The following is a 14,363-nucleotide window of genomic DNA, read 5'->3' on the forward strand; positions in this document are numbered from 1 at the left end:
AAACTTCTCATGTTAGTTATGTGTGTATGTGAATCCTGGGCTTCTCTATTAAGGGGAAAAAAAAAACACAACACAATTCTTTCTCGGTAGTTGGCTGAGATAGTGGCTGTTTGCAGTAAGGTGTGCAAGCTAAGTATGCCACCACTAATGCTGCTGGTTTCTGGCTTTCTCCCTAGCTCTGGTGGCCACGGTTGGAGCCAGTACTTTGCTCTCAGTGGAAGAGACTCTTCGGGGCTCCGCTTGCAGAAGAGTTGGAAAGACTGAGGGAATGCCAGTCCTGGGCTACGGGGTGTGTATGAGGCACCTGAATGTGGAGCTGCAGGCAGGAGAACCTGCTCGGAGTGAGGTAGCCTGGCTGTGATGGATCAGCACGCAGGAAGTCTGTTCTCTGAGACAGGCTGGGGTTCAGCAGGCAGTGCGAAATGCTAGTGCGGTCTGAGGCTTGTGGGACAGCTATGTACAGATTCCTTTGAAGAGTTGAAACTCAGAACGGGTCATTATAATCATTCAGTCTGGCCTTCTGTGTAATGTGGGTCAGTGTTTCACCATAAAGAGAAGAGAATCTTCTTAGAGGAGATTGGAAGGCAGAGTCCCTGTTAGACAAACACTGGCAATAGCCTTTAGCACAGTGTTGACTCATTCCCTGAAGCTGCCGCACCCTTCACACCCTGGATTTGGTTTCACACCCTGGATTTGGTCAATCTCTGGTTGTCCTGAAACTACTGACTGCTTCTCTGCTGTATCCTTCCCTCTGTGTCATCTCCCATGTGGTAAATCTGCTGTGTGTTCAGTGTCCTGCAGCTTTTCACTAAAAGTTGGGAATTCAGTGTAAGAATCTCCTTGCAGATGATTGCAGGCAGCAACCACGTGATTCTGTAGTAGTGCATGCAGCTACCTACCTGCCTAGCCTGTGATAAAAGAGATTTGGGAAGGCTGCTGTCTGCTGCTAGACTTCTCTTTATTTCTGCAAACTCTCCAAGTAGCATTCAACAATGGGGAAAAACCTGGGGAGAAAAACTTTTTTTTTTTTTTGTCCCAGTCACATATTTATGCCCTTTGCCAAAGCCGTTACACCTCCTCATTTACAGCTGTGATTCTTTATCTAAAACTCTGTCATTCATGCTGGTTTTGTTTCTTAGCTTCCTTTCTTCAGGAGGGGTTTTTCCTCTCTCTGGCCCTCCTTGGATTTCTGCTGCCTTCCTCCACTGCACCGTTCAACAGCAGTCACCACGTGGAAGAGAGAGAAATGTACTGAAGAGACTGGGGACTGACACAGAGCAGGCAAGACTGGGCACATTTTAGATGTCTGCTGTTCTCTACACTTAAAGAAGACAGAGACGTAGAATATCTTAAACTGAGAAATTGTAAGCCTTGTGGTGAAATCTTGCTGGTGGCTAGTTGATAGAATGTAGCTGTAGATTACCAGATACTAAATATTTATCCTAGAGGCAGGGTTTTTTTCAGATTTAAAATTTAACTCACGTATTGTTTTCTCTGTGAAGTTAAGGAGGATTATTAAATTGCTGCTTTAAAAAATAATCGAAGATTGAGAGAGTGCTGCAGAGATTGAGAGCTCAATCCATGGCATGCTAGAATCACTTTTCCTTTTGACAAAGGAGCTTTCCTTGTTAATTTTAGTTCAGGCATCTTGGTTGGAAGGCGAAGGAGATGCAGAAAGTGTTTGTTAAACAGGGGTGCAGGCATCCTAAGGGCTCTGGGCAGGTGTTCTGGGAATCCTAGAGACAGACTCCCGGGAGATTCCCAGGTGTGCTCCAGGAACACGTCTGCTGTTTCACCATGGCTCAGGCTGTCTGTGCACAGCAATTCTCTGAAGCCTTCTGCTGAGAAGGAAGTTGGGCTGCAGCTCTGCCAGGGGTGTGTTGATCGTGAGGGGATGGCAGGGACCAGAGCTCCGTATGGGGAGTGTCTCTGTATTGAGAAATTCACAGGTAAATCTTGTTCATGCGGAACCCGTGCCTTACTGGTTACGGCTAAGTTTTAATCCTCAGGGCAGCAGTTGCGGTAGCAGCTCCTCTTGCCGTGGGATTGACTCCACCGTTGTTTATACTGGTCTAGAGCCAAAAGCTGTTAGTCAGAAACTGATCTCACCGAGGTGATAGGTGCATTTTGTACAGGTGAAATAACGACAGCTTTCACCTCAAATCTTCCTTAAGATAGCAGGAGGGCACCAGGAGAATGAGAGCAGCAGGAGGGCTGAGTGTGACATGTCTCAGCAGATCACACTGGCTGCCTGGTGCTCAGCCTTTGGGTCAGACCCTCAGCTACTGCTCTGGTTTGGGTGGAATTCCCCAGATCTTTCTGTGGTGGGGACGTGGCCTCTCAAACAGGACTAGTGTGAGGTCAGATGCCAAATCAAATCCCTCCAGGTGACAGGCAGTGTGAAAATGCAAATCTTGCTAAGTCAGAAGGGGCAGTTTGGTGGGATCAGCCACCTTGGGGAATGAGGCACTGTGCTTGAATCCAAAGAGCCCTGTTGTTCTGCATGTGCCACTCCTTGTTGTTTGATTCATCCACATGCAGTGGTCTGTGCCTCTGGAAACTTTTCAGCTTAAGTGTGAGGTCTCTTGCTGCTCTTTTCTCTGCCTTGGCCTGACTGTTGTGCATGTGCACTCAGTCCTGTGCCATGCACGTAGCTTGCTGTCTGGCTCTGTCCTCTCTTCTCTCAGAAAGAGACAGGAAAAGAGAGGAGGTTGAGCTTTACAGCTCAATTAGCAGCACAATTAAGTGTTACTTTAAATTCCCAGGGTCCTTTGATTTCAGTTGTAAGGATCCGGAAAAGCAGTAACGTGTGGCAGGACAGGATTGCAATGCACTTGCTGAGGTGGGAGGCTGCACAGCATCTGCTGGTAGTGTGCATGGACCAAGATTAGCTCGCCTCCATGTTTACATCTATAGTAGCTTACTTAATTTTTCCTGTATTTGGTAGAATTTGCCATTTGTTGTCTGAACTGCTGACTGCAGCGAGCCTGGTTTTGAAAAACTGTGAATTTAGTGTGGAATTTACCCTCAGAAGCAATGAAGCAAGCCAGGCCCCGGTCTCTCTTCCTCAAATGCACTTCCTTCACCTGGAAGGAGCAGCAGTGCTTGTAGTTCATCCAGGTCCATCCTGGGGACGTACCCGGTGAAATGTTATTTCCTGATGTGAAAGTTGAGTTCTGAGTCATCGCCGCAGACACAGCTAACAGGTACTCTCTTTCCCTTGCAGCTTCTTGTTTCGCTGCTGTTCTTCTCGCTCATGGACCTTATCTCAGCAAAAATAGCACCAAAGGTAAACTCAGCCCTCGTGGAATTCTCATGACACTAAATGCATCTGATTGGCTTGGTTTGCTGCCTAGAAGTGCTTTGTACCAGTACTCGGAAGGCTGGTAGCTTGTTCTGCCAGAAGGAAGGGATCTGCAGCGTCCCAGACAGAGCCTGCTGAAAGCCTCTCTGTTCATATCAGATTGAATGTGTATTTCCTTCTATCTGATGTTATCTGCCCTGTCACTGCAGGAGCTTTTATTTCTGAATGACTTACTATTTATTCTCAGTTTCCTGCTCAGACTTTACACCTCCAGGTAGTGCTGGAACCTCATATCTATCTCTTGGCATTTGTGTGGCATTGCACGTTTCTTGTAAGAGGCTTTTCCTCAGGCCAGAAACACACACGGAATTTCACAACGAAGAGTCCCTAACAAGGAGGAACACGGGTTTCCGAATGATTTAGTGCTATGAAATGGGAGAGCAAAAACAACAAGGTCCTTTCAGCAGCTCTCTGCCCTAAGCACCCTCCTGCCTATGAATGTGTTTCTGTCCCTTTGCTGTCTTCTCAGCTTTGAAGTGCAACCATTGGTGTAGTCAGCTAGCAGATTGGATCAGGGAGCAGATTCAAGCTAAAAATAATCATTTGATCTCATCGTCTTTCACGGGGGGAGTCTGGAGGAAGAGTCATTGAGGAAAGAAATCTCTTGAGCAAACAGATAGGGGAGGTTGTTCCAAGTAAAATGAGCAATGCAAAAAAACCCTCCCAAGGCTTGCCCTCACTGGAGAGGTTAGAGGGGAAAAGTCTGCCACAGGCAACAGGGTGGGGTAGGTGCAGGACTCGCAGGGACTCTGCGGAGCACAGCTAGGAAGTGAGCAACCAGCTTGTCACCAGCACACCCGTACTGCTTCCCCTGCCCCTGTTGTGATGAAGCGCCTGCATTGCACAAGGGCCTGGTGGCCCAGGGAGGAACCCAGGCCCCCAGGCGAGGGGAAAGGCTTGGGCTAAATTCCTGAAGGTCCTTTCAGAGAGCATGTCATGTGCGTGATCCCTTACTGGGACTTCTGCTTTGATGCAACCAAAACCTAAGGTGATCTGTCCTTTCTGACTCCCAGGAGGGCGTGGACTTTCAGACCTCTCTGGAATGGTCCCTGGAGATTTTGCAGTGCCTGGAAGAGAGGGGCGCGTCCTGGCCACTTCTCTTCCAGTCAGCAGAAAAAGGTGAGCGAGTCCTGCCTCCGAGGGATGGAAAGTTGGGGTTTAGTGCTGGACAGTACTGCTCTCTTTGATTAATGAATGTGCTTTGTAAGGAGGAACTGTTGGGCCTTTGTGAGCTGCATGGGAAAAATAAAATTGCTTCAGTAAAGGCTGAGAACATCCTGCTTCTACCCTACAGTACGGTGACCTGGCTGAGGGGTAGAGCTGGCTGAAACTCAGGCTTTCTCCACCAGATGAAACAATACTAAGAGGGAACAGCTGTCTTCTAGCTGTCTTCTCTGTGTCACCACACCCAGGTGTCAGGGTTTAGCGTGGGCTGGAAGGAAGCCGTGCAGCCCCTGCGCTGCTGTAGCAGTACACGAGGTAGCGTGAGGACCGCTGCAGATGCTCAGTGCTTCTCTCTGGCTGTTACAGGCTCCAGAAAATACTTTGTCCTGCACAGCGCAGCCTCGGCCTGCCACAGCCGGCTCTTGCCTCTTGCGTTCTACAGGTAAGGAAAGTCCTGCTGGGTGCAGAAGGAAGGTGCTTGTGAGGGAGGATGTGGCTGGTGGCTGCCGTGCACAGCAGCATGCCTGGTGGTGAGCTGAGCTCCCGTGTTAGCTGTGCAGGAGAAAACACTGGATCATGGCAGGGTGACTGTTTCAGAACCCCTGTCTCTTTTGCTAGAAGTTTCCCTTCATCTTTGTCCTTCAGTGTCCCTGGCTGCATTATTGCTCCTGGCAGGGGGTGGCCCTGCACGCAATGGCACTTGTAAAACTGAGGGCAGCAGGAGCACGGCCTGGATTTACCTCGTGTCTTGCTGTTAGAAACTAAGGTGGAATTGGCGCTGACTGGACACGTGTGTGACTTCCCACAGCCTCACCCCTGGCTTTGACCACGAGCTGCTTGCTAGAGAGCAGCTCTTCCTCTACGTGGCGCTCGACCTCTACCTCCAGCTGCTTCAGCTCTTTGTGGAAGGGAAGGACCTGCCCCAGACCGACCAGGTGGGACAAGGCCAAGACCCTGCGGAGCACGTGAGTGAAGCTCAGTCTTTTTTTCCTCTCCTAACTCTGAACCCTATCCCTTTTCCCTTCCCCCTGCTGCTTGCAGCATCCCTCTGGTTCTCACTCTCCTGTACAAAGCTGTGGGTTCACATGGAGATGCCTTTGCAGGCAGGCAGCTTTTTCCCAGCCCGGGCTGAGAGGCTGCAGGTACCTGAACCCTCGGCTGCCCCACTTGTACGGGGCTTTAGGATGGATGGAGACATCAAGTAAATGATCTGCTCAGCTTGTGGCTAGGCCACAAGTACAGCCTGCTGGCCCCTGTTCCCCTGCTGGAGGCAGGGACTGAGCGCTGAGTGACACCACCCATGGGCTGAGTGACGCCACCCGTGGCTGTGCCTCACCTCGTCTGTTCCTCAGGGGGATCCCGTGGAAGTGATCTCCAAGGCCTGTCGGTTCCTGCGTGCTGCGATTCCTCGCTGCCCTGCCAGAAGCTTTGGAAACCTAGGACCGGTGCGTTGAGTGTTTTCTCTCCTCCCAGTCTGAGAGCTCCATGTCTGGGCAGCACCAGCTCTGTGTACCCTTTCTTGCCACACTTAACTTGCTCACCCAGCAGCAGGCAGCGTGCTGCTGTACCGCGCGTTGGAGCAGTAGACACCTGCTGTTGGAGCAGTGCTATAGCCGCTGCCGTCCCGCTCCCCTGCTGCAGGTTTGGTCTCAGCTCCGTTAAACATTACCCTCACGCACTCTTGCTTAATGCTTGGTCTTACAGAAAGTGCCAGGCACGGTTACGGGGCTGGTGTTGCAATTCCCACACGCACGGTGCTGGCTGCCTGCAGCCCCTGCTTGCTGCAGCGGCCAGCAGCAGCTGCCTGCACAACTCACGGGGGTTGCTGTAACTTGCTCTGAGGAAGCAACAACAGCCCTAACACCAGCCACCTGCCCTCTCCCCAGTTACTAGCTGCCTGTGACCAACTTGACCCCGAGCTGGGAGCCATCCTGCGGCGCTCGAGGCCAGCTGCAGCCCTGGACCTGGACGAGGAGCTGGTCCTGTTCTGAGGGCCAGGCAGTGCCACCACGCTGACTGGGGACAAGGGACAGACCCGCTGCTACCTCTCTTTCTCACCAGTGCTGTTTCTTTCCAATTACTTTGTAAATAATTTATTACAAGCATAACCATGAAGCTCTCGTTACAATAAAAAGTAGGTTACAAATTTCAATTTAGACTTACTTTGGGAATCTTTTCTTTTTTTTTAACCAAAACAAAACGTCTGCTCAAAGTTGCTCCACTGCCCTAGGTACCCTTACAGCCACCTGCGGGCAATACTGTACAGGCAGCAGCTTGTGCAGGTCGGTAACAGTTGTGGGCCAACTCTGCTTCTACAACTGTGTGCGTGGGGAGAAGGGGGACAACAAAGGGGTGCTGCCAAACATCCACTCCCCTGGGATTAGACAGACTCTTAGTACAACACTGCTGAATCAGACGTGAGCATGGAGAATCACAGCATGATAACAAGCTTTTTCTGAGCAAGCTGAAGCTAATTCCACTGAGTTCTTTGGAGACTAAAATGTAAATTAAAAATCTCCACTCTGCTGTACGGTTTCTACAGGGCTGGACTGGGAACGCTGCCCCGTCCCCCCTCAGGTGGGCTCCTGCTGTGCAGTCACTTCTGGCTTTACTGCCTGGCTCTCTGAAGTCCCTGAAGTATTTAGGAGGAGAATAGGCTCTGGCTCCAGTGGCTTGGTTTTGTCCTGAGTCTGGGTCAGAGGGTGCACCATGGACATGTGGACGTTAAGGTTATGGGCCTTCTCGAAGCGCTTCCCACACTGGTCGCAGGCAAACTCCAGCTCCGTCTCGGCTTTGTGTTTGGTCATGTGGTACTTGAGCGACGCGCGCTGCCGGCACTGGAACCCGCAGATTTCACACCTGCAAGGCAAGGCAGGGGCTCAGCACCCAGCCCAAGCTGTCTGGCACAGGGACAGGCCCCCACGTGGTGCTGGGGCTGCATGAGATGAACACCACAGCCCCAGCGGCTGGCTCATAGCACCTCCTAAAGCTGCCCTGGTCAAGCAACGCCCTTACCCTCACAGCTGGAGCTGAAAAGTCACCTACTGAGCAGGGACAGAAGGACTAAGACCTGTTCAACAAATGGATGCACTGGAGCTGAGGCACACACTGCACAAGTGGCTGAACACTTGAAGTGCCACATGCAGGGCTGGGGGCATGGAATTATGCTCTGCTAAGGACAGGAAGAGCTCAGCAGAGCTTCCTGATGCCTTCTGTCTCTTTTTTAGCTCTGAATAAATGATGATGTGCACTTACTGGAGGGGCTTGGCTCCTGAGTGCCGCATCTGATGGACCGAGAGGTGTTTGCGTTGCTTAAAGGTCTGCCCGCATTCATCACAGATATAATTCCGTACCTCTGCAATGGAAACAAGCAAAGAATGGTTGGTGCTGCTGATTTCTTAGCGCATTAAACACACACACACAGCTGCCCACAGTTACTGGGGGAAGCTGAATTCCTCCCCCTGCCTCAAATCCCCCACACGATGGCTTGTTACAGGCTTACGTGTCAGGACGCCAGCTCTGCAGCCCCCACAGAGCCTTGCTACAGCGCCCAGCAGCCTTGCACAATGAATCAGCTGGCACTGCTCAGTCCCCATGCGATCAGAACCGTGCAGACCCACCTGTGTGAATGAGTTTCACGTGCCGCTGCAGGTACCGGTCAATCATGAACACCTTGTTGCAGCCCGGATGAGGACAGGGCCTCTCCCGAACTTCTTCGTGATGCTCTTTGATGTGTTTCTGGGAAGGAAGGACAGAGTTCTAACCGCTCGCCTTAAAGCAGAGATCAAGGCTGAATTTTTTCTCCACAGGAAAAAAAAAACAACCCCTCAAGAAACGAGACCCCCATCCTGGCAGCCTTGCCCACCGTCACTGTTTTGCTGTGAAAAACCAGCCTTGCATCCAAATCCATCCCTGGCAGCGGGGACTTAACAGCACACAGCCCAGCTCGTTCCAAGGGCTGCTGCCGAGCCAGTGGCAGGCTTCCAGAACAGGAGGAGCACACTGAGCTACAGCAGCTCCTTTTCCTTTTGGAAGCACAGAAAAAGGCCAGGGACGCTGGACAGATTGCTCCCTTCCGTGACTCACCCAGGCACTCACCCTCCTGCAAAGCTCAACAGTGAACCACAAGTCCCAGACCTGCCCCTCGTATGAACACTGCTCTGTAACACCCAAAGCTGCAGGTTTGGAATAGGAACAAGCCCTGAACCTACCTTCATGCCGTCGGCCCCTCTGTAGACAGCTGTGCAGCCCTGGTAAGGACACTTGTAAATGGTGGGCAGCTCCTCCCTGCAAAGCAGAGGCTTGCTGTCAGCCAGCGTGCTGGGAGCCAGCGCCGCCGCCCCGCCACACCCTGCTCTTTTATTACCTTTCACATTTGATTTTTTTTTTCCAGCCTGGCTTAGGTCCTGGCTTCTTCCTTACTTTGGGCTCTTCTGCCTTCTTTGCTTCTTTGCTGTCACTCTTCTTGCTAGAAACCCTCCAGGAAGGAAGAAGGACATCTGTTTCACACCTGATCTTGATTTAAATCCTCCCACTTAACTGTCCCAGCATGTTACACTTGGCCTGAAGGCTTAGCCTGATGCCTGACCTGGCAAAGCCCAGGCTACACAGGAGCACACGTGCCATCAAATAAATACACACGAGCCGAGCTGCTGTATTTACTGCAGGGCCTGGGGAAGAGCAACACGGCCGTGCTTTAACCTGATGGGCAGCCTGGGGAACGCACGTTCCAGGTGTTAACGGGTCCCTCGGGGGCAGGAAGGCAGGGATGTGGGAGAACTGAGGCCAGGCAGGAAAACAAAGTTCATCCACCCAGCTGGGTCCTGCCCCGTGGCCAGCAGAGCAGGGGCAGGCTCCAGCCCTGCTCAGCCACAGCCCCCCGCCAAGCACAGCGCGCTGCCGGAGGGGGAAAGCCCCTTACTTCTTCTCGGGGTAAGGCTCGAAGGAGTCATCTGAAGATTGCACGTTTCTCTTCTCATTCTCATCATCACTCAAGAAGTCTCTGAGAGAGAGAGAAGATGCCCTTTACCGACACAGGACGCGGTTGATGCACCAGCACCAGCAGCCACACGCGTTCTCTGCTCCCAGCACGTTCATCTCCCCCACAGAACAGCGCAGGAACCGAAGCTCCACGTGTTTTCCTCCCCCGCAATCTCCCAAAGCAAATAAAGCCTCGGTGAACACAGCAAATAGCAAAATCGGCTCCTTTTAGGGTTAGATCTGTGTAAGATTAACTGAACCACTCTCAGGAGTACAAAAAATGGCTGTTACTGACAAGATCCGATGTTGTAACCAGTTCCTATACTCGAAAAAGTAATTTTATAGAGCAAGAATGTGATGTAATTGTCTGGCACAGGTTAGTTAAGGTCATTCAGTGCTTCCTCATATGTAGCAGCCACATTTTTTTAATTTTTGTTGTTGTTTTTTTAAACCCTATGCTATACAAGAGGCAATTCACTCCATAGCCAGGGCGCAGGCAGTAAGTTCTTGGGGTGCTTTCAGTGGGCCACGTTTACCTGCCATGCTGCACTAAGCTCGCACTCGGCCGTTCAGCACCTACACTCAATCACCAGCCGTGCACCAGCCTCACTTCACTCCAGGGTTTGGAGAACTCGGCCAAACCTTTGAGCAGAAAACCCGCCAGGCTGCCGCTGTCCCGCTCCCACTCAGACTTCTGTGCAAACGCTCCCACCGGGGACAATTTCTCGGGGTCCCACCTTACTGCCTGCGAGCTCAGGGCCGTGCACCCGCACCCCGCTGCCCTGAGCCGCGGAGGGGAACAGCGTGGGAGCAACACGGAGCCACCAGCAGCCTCCTGCCCCACGCAGAACCGCGCGGCTGCTTTCCCAGGGCGCAGGGGCTGGCGCAGAGCACGGCCAGGTCTGCTGGGGGCAACCAAACAGGACACACACACTGATGGGCAAACACCCTGCTGCGGCCGAGGGAGGGAGCTGAGCGCTGCCACCGCAGAGAAACCGCTCTGCGCCTCGGCTGCCAGCCCCCAGGGCCTCTGGGGACCGGGTCTCTCGTGGAGAAAGAGCTCTCCGAGGCCTCCCATTTCATACTCGCAAAGAAGACATTAAGGCTATTTTAAACCCACTCTTCTCTCACCCCTCAGAAAGGTCACTGAACTCGTCTTTTACCCGCTCATCCGACGTTGGAGACAGAACCTGCTTCCCACTCAACTGTCCTAGGAAATGAAGGAGAACAAGGTGCGTTACTAGGAAAAGCAGTGAGAACAAGCCAGCAGAGACAGCTGCCGGGAAGGCACTCTGACTTCACTCATGGTGGCTCATACTGGAGGGAAGAAAAAAAAAAAAAAAAAGTGCTCCACGACAAGTTAATGATTATTTAAGCCAAACTCCATGCCTCGCGTGCTCCAGGAGCAGCATTCTGCCTGCGCCCCAGGGACTGGGAGAGCCCTCACCCTGCAGCTGCCACGAGCATCTTTCGGTTTCCCCAGTGACAACCGCTCTGTACCCGGCAGCCTCATTCCCCAGTGAGTCACAGCTGCCTTCTCCCTTCCCAGCAGCAGACGTCTCACGTGGCTGTTAGAGATAAACACATCTCGACTTCTGGAACTCGGGATTAGCCTGAGGCCCCAAGTTTTCGGGGAGAGGGGAGCGCCAACAGGGGCTCCTGCTGCTCGGCATCGCCCTGCAGCCGCAGCTAGGGCGGTCACACCCCACTGCCAACATGTGGCAGGGTTAGGACTGATCAGAAACCTACACCTGGCAGATGGTCAGAACCAGTGACTGCTCTGCACTGCTCACATCCCTGGGTGAGGGCAGGGCCAGCTGAGGAACAGCCAAGTCTGTCCCTTCGATCAGAGGGGAACAAGGGACGGTTCAAGCTGCAGGACAACGCGGCCAGCCGAAGCCCTGCGCTCCCCCTTCCCTCTGCAAGGTTTGCTGTCTGCGACCAGAGGCAATTCTCCAGGCAACCTGCGCTTCCCAGTGGGATCCAAGTCCCCCTGAGGAGCAGCAGTCCCTGAGGAGGGCAGCCCAGCCCCGACACCGCTCCCTGGGGCAGCTCTTCAGACCTCAGCCTTCCCCAGAAGCCCGGGAGAAGACCAGAAGGCAAATCCCTTACCTGTGGCGCTGCTCGGCGGTGACACGGGCTGGGGCAGGGCTTTCTCCTGTACCGAGGCCGTGCTGTCCAGTTGTGGGTGAGATGAATCCCTGTTCTGCGGCGGCTCATTCTCCACGTTCGGTGGCCCTGATGTGGTCCCTTTGTTTGCGGGCTGCTGGCAAGGAGTCGTCCTTACTGGAGCATGCTGGGGTTTGGGAGCAGGAACAGCCTCGGCATTGTCTGCCCCTGCCCCGTTGTCAGTCAGACGCTGCGCCGTGCCCTTGCTCCACTCCCGTTTGACAGACAAGGCGTTGTCGACCAGCACCGTGCTGCAGTCGGAATCCGTGTCCATGACGTAGTCGTGCCCGTCCCCGCAGCCCCAGACGGCGCGGATGATCCCGCAGTACTCGGAGGACAGCACGCTCTGCAGGCTCGGCACCGACTGGCAGCCCCCGGCGTGCGCGTGCGCCCACGTCACCAGGCTGTGCAGGCACTGCGGGCTGGAGGTGATCAGGTCGACTGCAGGGAGAAGCAGCAGGCGCAGGGTCAGTGGCTGCAGACCCGCTCCTGAGCCACTGACAGCGGCTGGCTCAGGCTGGTGCTGCCCCCAAACCCGCTCCTTGTGCTCCCCACATAAGTCAGAAACTTTCCAGCACGATGCTGGGATGCTGGTGCCAGCGAGGATCCTTCTGGGGACACGAGGGGAGAGCTCGTGGTGGAGGGAGGACGGGGCAGTGTGAGTGCCCAACCTGTGAGCGCCCAACCCGGGGCGTGCAGGGACAGCCCTGCTGAAGGACACGGGCATTGCCCTGCCCCAGACACCCCAGAAAACCACCCCCCTGCGCCAAAACTGCAGAAAGAGAAGGGAGGCAGCTCCGTGAGCTGCTACTCACCCAGACAGGAGGCACCTCCCTCCGCGCCAGGCTGGGCCGGGGCAGCGCTGCTCCTGCAAGAGCCAGAACAGCAGCGGCAGCGTTACAGCGGGACCGCGGTGGCACGCGGTGCTTTACTACTCCCCGTAGCTACAGGGGGCAAAGAAACACAACGTACTTTCCTTTCGACTTGACGTGGCCCGTGGGAGACGCGTTCACCCTCTGGATGAAGGTCCTGAGGACGCTGCGGCATTTGTAGAACTGGGCATGGCACTTCTTGCAGACGAACTGGGGGAGCGCGGGGTCCTGGCGCACCGCCACCCCCACCAGCCGCTGGAAGTCCGTGAAGAAGACCTGATCCACGCGGCGCTGCTTCTCCGAGTTCTCCCCCATCACCGGGACCTTCCCAAAGGCGTTGCGCAGGCTCCTGGAGGAGAACTTCCCATGGCAGAGGCGACAGTATCCAGTGCTCAGGGCTCTGCCAATTCCTGCGGGAGAAGGGTCGGGTACAACCGCTCGTGCCTGCTCCAAGAGCACGCAGGAAGACTTTCCCCATCCCTCGGTCCCAGTCAGCAGGCTGCCTTCGAGGTCCTGGCCTCAGCACAGGAAGGCCAGGCAGGATGAAACCTCCTCCAGGACTCAGGGCAGCCCCTGACAAAGCAGGAGCTTGGCAGCATCACCGCTGTGCTGCACCCCAAACCTCCCGATGTCCCTGCCCTGCGCCCCGGGGAGGCTGCTGCAGACCCAGCTCCTCCCGGCCGCGGTGCTCGCAGGGCTCTCGTGCACCCACGCTTCCGCCAGCGCCATCCTCCAGCAAAGTCACTCTCCTCCCTGCCCGGCGTTTATCTCCAGAGTATTTATAGACAGCGGCCGCAGCCCTCAGCGAGCCTGAACCGCCCCAGCTCTCCCCCCTCTTCCAGGACACGCCGTCTCTCTGCCACCCCAAGGCTTCTGCCTCATCACAGCCCCCTCAGGGCCACGGCCGGGCTCCAGCCCCTTCCACGGGGACAGCACACGGCAAGTGGTGGGGGTCCTGCCCCACACCTGGGGGGCTGCAGCTCCTGCCCACAGCCCCCAGGAGCTCTCAGTGGCCACCCCAGCAGCACCCACGGAGCTGCAGAGCCCTCACAAACCTTTCGGAGGGCTGAAAACCTCAGCTCCAGGCCAGCCTCAGGCACAGGGGGCTGAGCCTGCTGCCCCCCGAGAATCCCCCCACACTGGGGGGGGGAGATCCCCACGGGCCCCCCGGCCCTGCCCCACACGGGGACCCCCCCACCGGGGCACAAAAAGGCGCCTCCAGGCCCCGTCCTCACCGCCACAACCCCCGGGGGAGGGGGGGGGGGGCCCAGCTCCATCCCGGTGCCGCCTCCTCCCCCCCCGGAGGCCTTGAGGGGCACGGGACGGGACCCCCAAACCCCCGCCCGGGACCGGCACCGGGACCCCGAGGCCTCACCCCCCCCCTCAGGGCCTCACCCCCCCCTCAGGGCCTCACCTTCCTCCGCCGCCCCCCCGGGCCGTGCCCAAGCGGAGGCCGCCGCCGCCGCCGCCGCCACCACCGGGGCCGCCACCACCGGGGCCCACCCCGCGGCCGGTTCGGGCCTCGCCGCTCCCTCCGCAGCCCCCCGGGCCGCCGCCGCCGTTGTCCCGGGCCTCCTCCGGGGCTCGGCCGAGGCCGCCAGGAACCGCCCGCGCCGATCGCGCTTCATCCCCGCCGCCGCCGCCGCCGCGGGCCCGGCGCGCCCCGCCCGGCCCGGCCCCCCCCCAACCCCCCCGCCGGGCCCCCCGGTGCCCACAGCGCCCCCCAGCGGCGGGGAGGTCCCGGCGGGGTCCGTCCCGGTTTAGGTTCCCCCCCCCCCCCCTCCTCCCCGCAGCCCGGTACCGGGCGTTCCGGC

General features: G+C 55.9%; 2 protein-coding genes across 6 annotated transcripts in view; one reads left to right on the plus strand and one right to left on the minus strand.

Moving 5' to 3' along the window:
• FANCA (FA complementation group A) overlaps window positions 1-6,680 on the plus strand; it is a 34,656-nt gene extending 27,976 nt beyond the window's left edge. For all 5 annotated transcript variants that reach the window (XM_084533029.1, XM_084533028.1, XM_084533030.1 and 2 more), the window contains 8 exons: window positions 177-289; window positions 1,140-1,281; window positions 3,227-3,289; window positions 4,378-4,483; window positions 4,895-4,970; window positions 5,337-5,493; window positions 5,881-5,973; window positions 6,415-6,680. In XM_084533029.1, the coding sequence (XP_084389155.1) occupies window positions 177-289; window positions 1,140-1,281; window positions 3,227-3,289; window positions 4,378-4,483; window positions 4,895-4,970; window positions 5,337-5,493; window positions 5,881-5,973; window positions 6,415-6,519 (855 nt within the window). In that variant the 3' untranslated portion in view covers window positions 6,520-6,680. The remainder of the gene's footprint in view (window positions 1-176; window positions 290-1,139; window positions 1,282-3,226; window positions 3,290-4,377; window positions 4,484-4,894; window positions 4,971-5,336; window positions 5,494-5,880; window positions 5,974-6,414) is intronic.
• ZNF276 (zinc finger protein 276) lies at window positions 6,606-14,195 on the minus strand. Its single transcript, XM_084533034.1, has 11 exons — window positions 13,964-14,195; window positions 12,650-12,959; window positions 12,493-12,545; window positions 11,621-12,118; window positions 10,640-10,718; window positions 9,450-9,530; window positions 8,895-9,005; window positions 8,740-8,815; window positions 8,149-8,266; window positions 7,784-7,883; window positions 6,606-7,387 (listed from the first exon to the last, which is right to left on the minus strand). The coding sequence occupies exons 1-11, from the start codon at window positions 14,175-14,177 to the stop codon at window positions 7,102-7,104; spliced, it is 1,926 nt and encodes a 641-aa protein (XP_084389160.1). The 5' UTR covers window positions 14,178-14,195; the 3' UTR covers window positions 6,606-7,101.
• Window positions 14,196-14,363: the final 168 nt, after the last annotated feature.

Source organism: Aythya ferina (assembly GCF_964211825.1).
Source record: "Aythya ferina genome assembly, chromosome: 12".
Taxonomy (NCBI): domain Eukaryota; kingdom Metazoa; phylum Chordata; class Aves; order Anseriformes; family Anatidae; genus Aythya; species Aythya ferina.

What these genes read in the sequence shown, in the direction of transcription:
- ZNF276 (XM_084533034.1), bottom strand. Translation starts at nt 14,177, where the DNA reads ATGAAGCGCGATCGGCGCGGGCGGTTCCTGGCGGCCTCGGCCGAGCCC. An exon ending in AAAAAAATCAAATGTGAAAG is followed by an intron (nt 8,816 to 8,894) that starts GTAATAAAAGAG and finishes TCTGCTTTGCAG; the next exon opens with GGAGGAGCTGCCCACCATTT. An exon ending in CGTGAAACTCATTCACACAG is followed by an intron (nt 7,884 to 8,148) that starts GTGGGTCTGCAC and finishes TTTCCATTGCAG; the next exon opens with AGGTACGGAATTATATCTGT.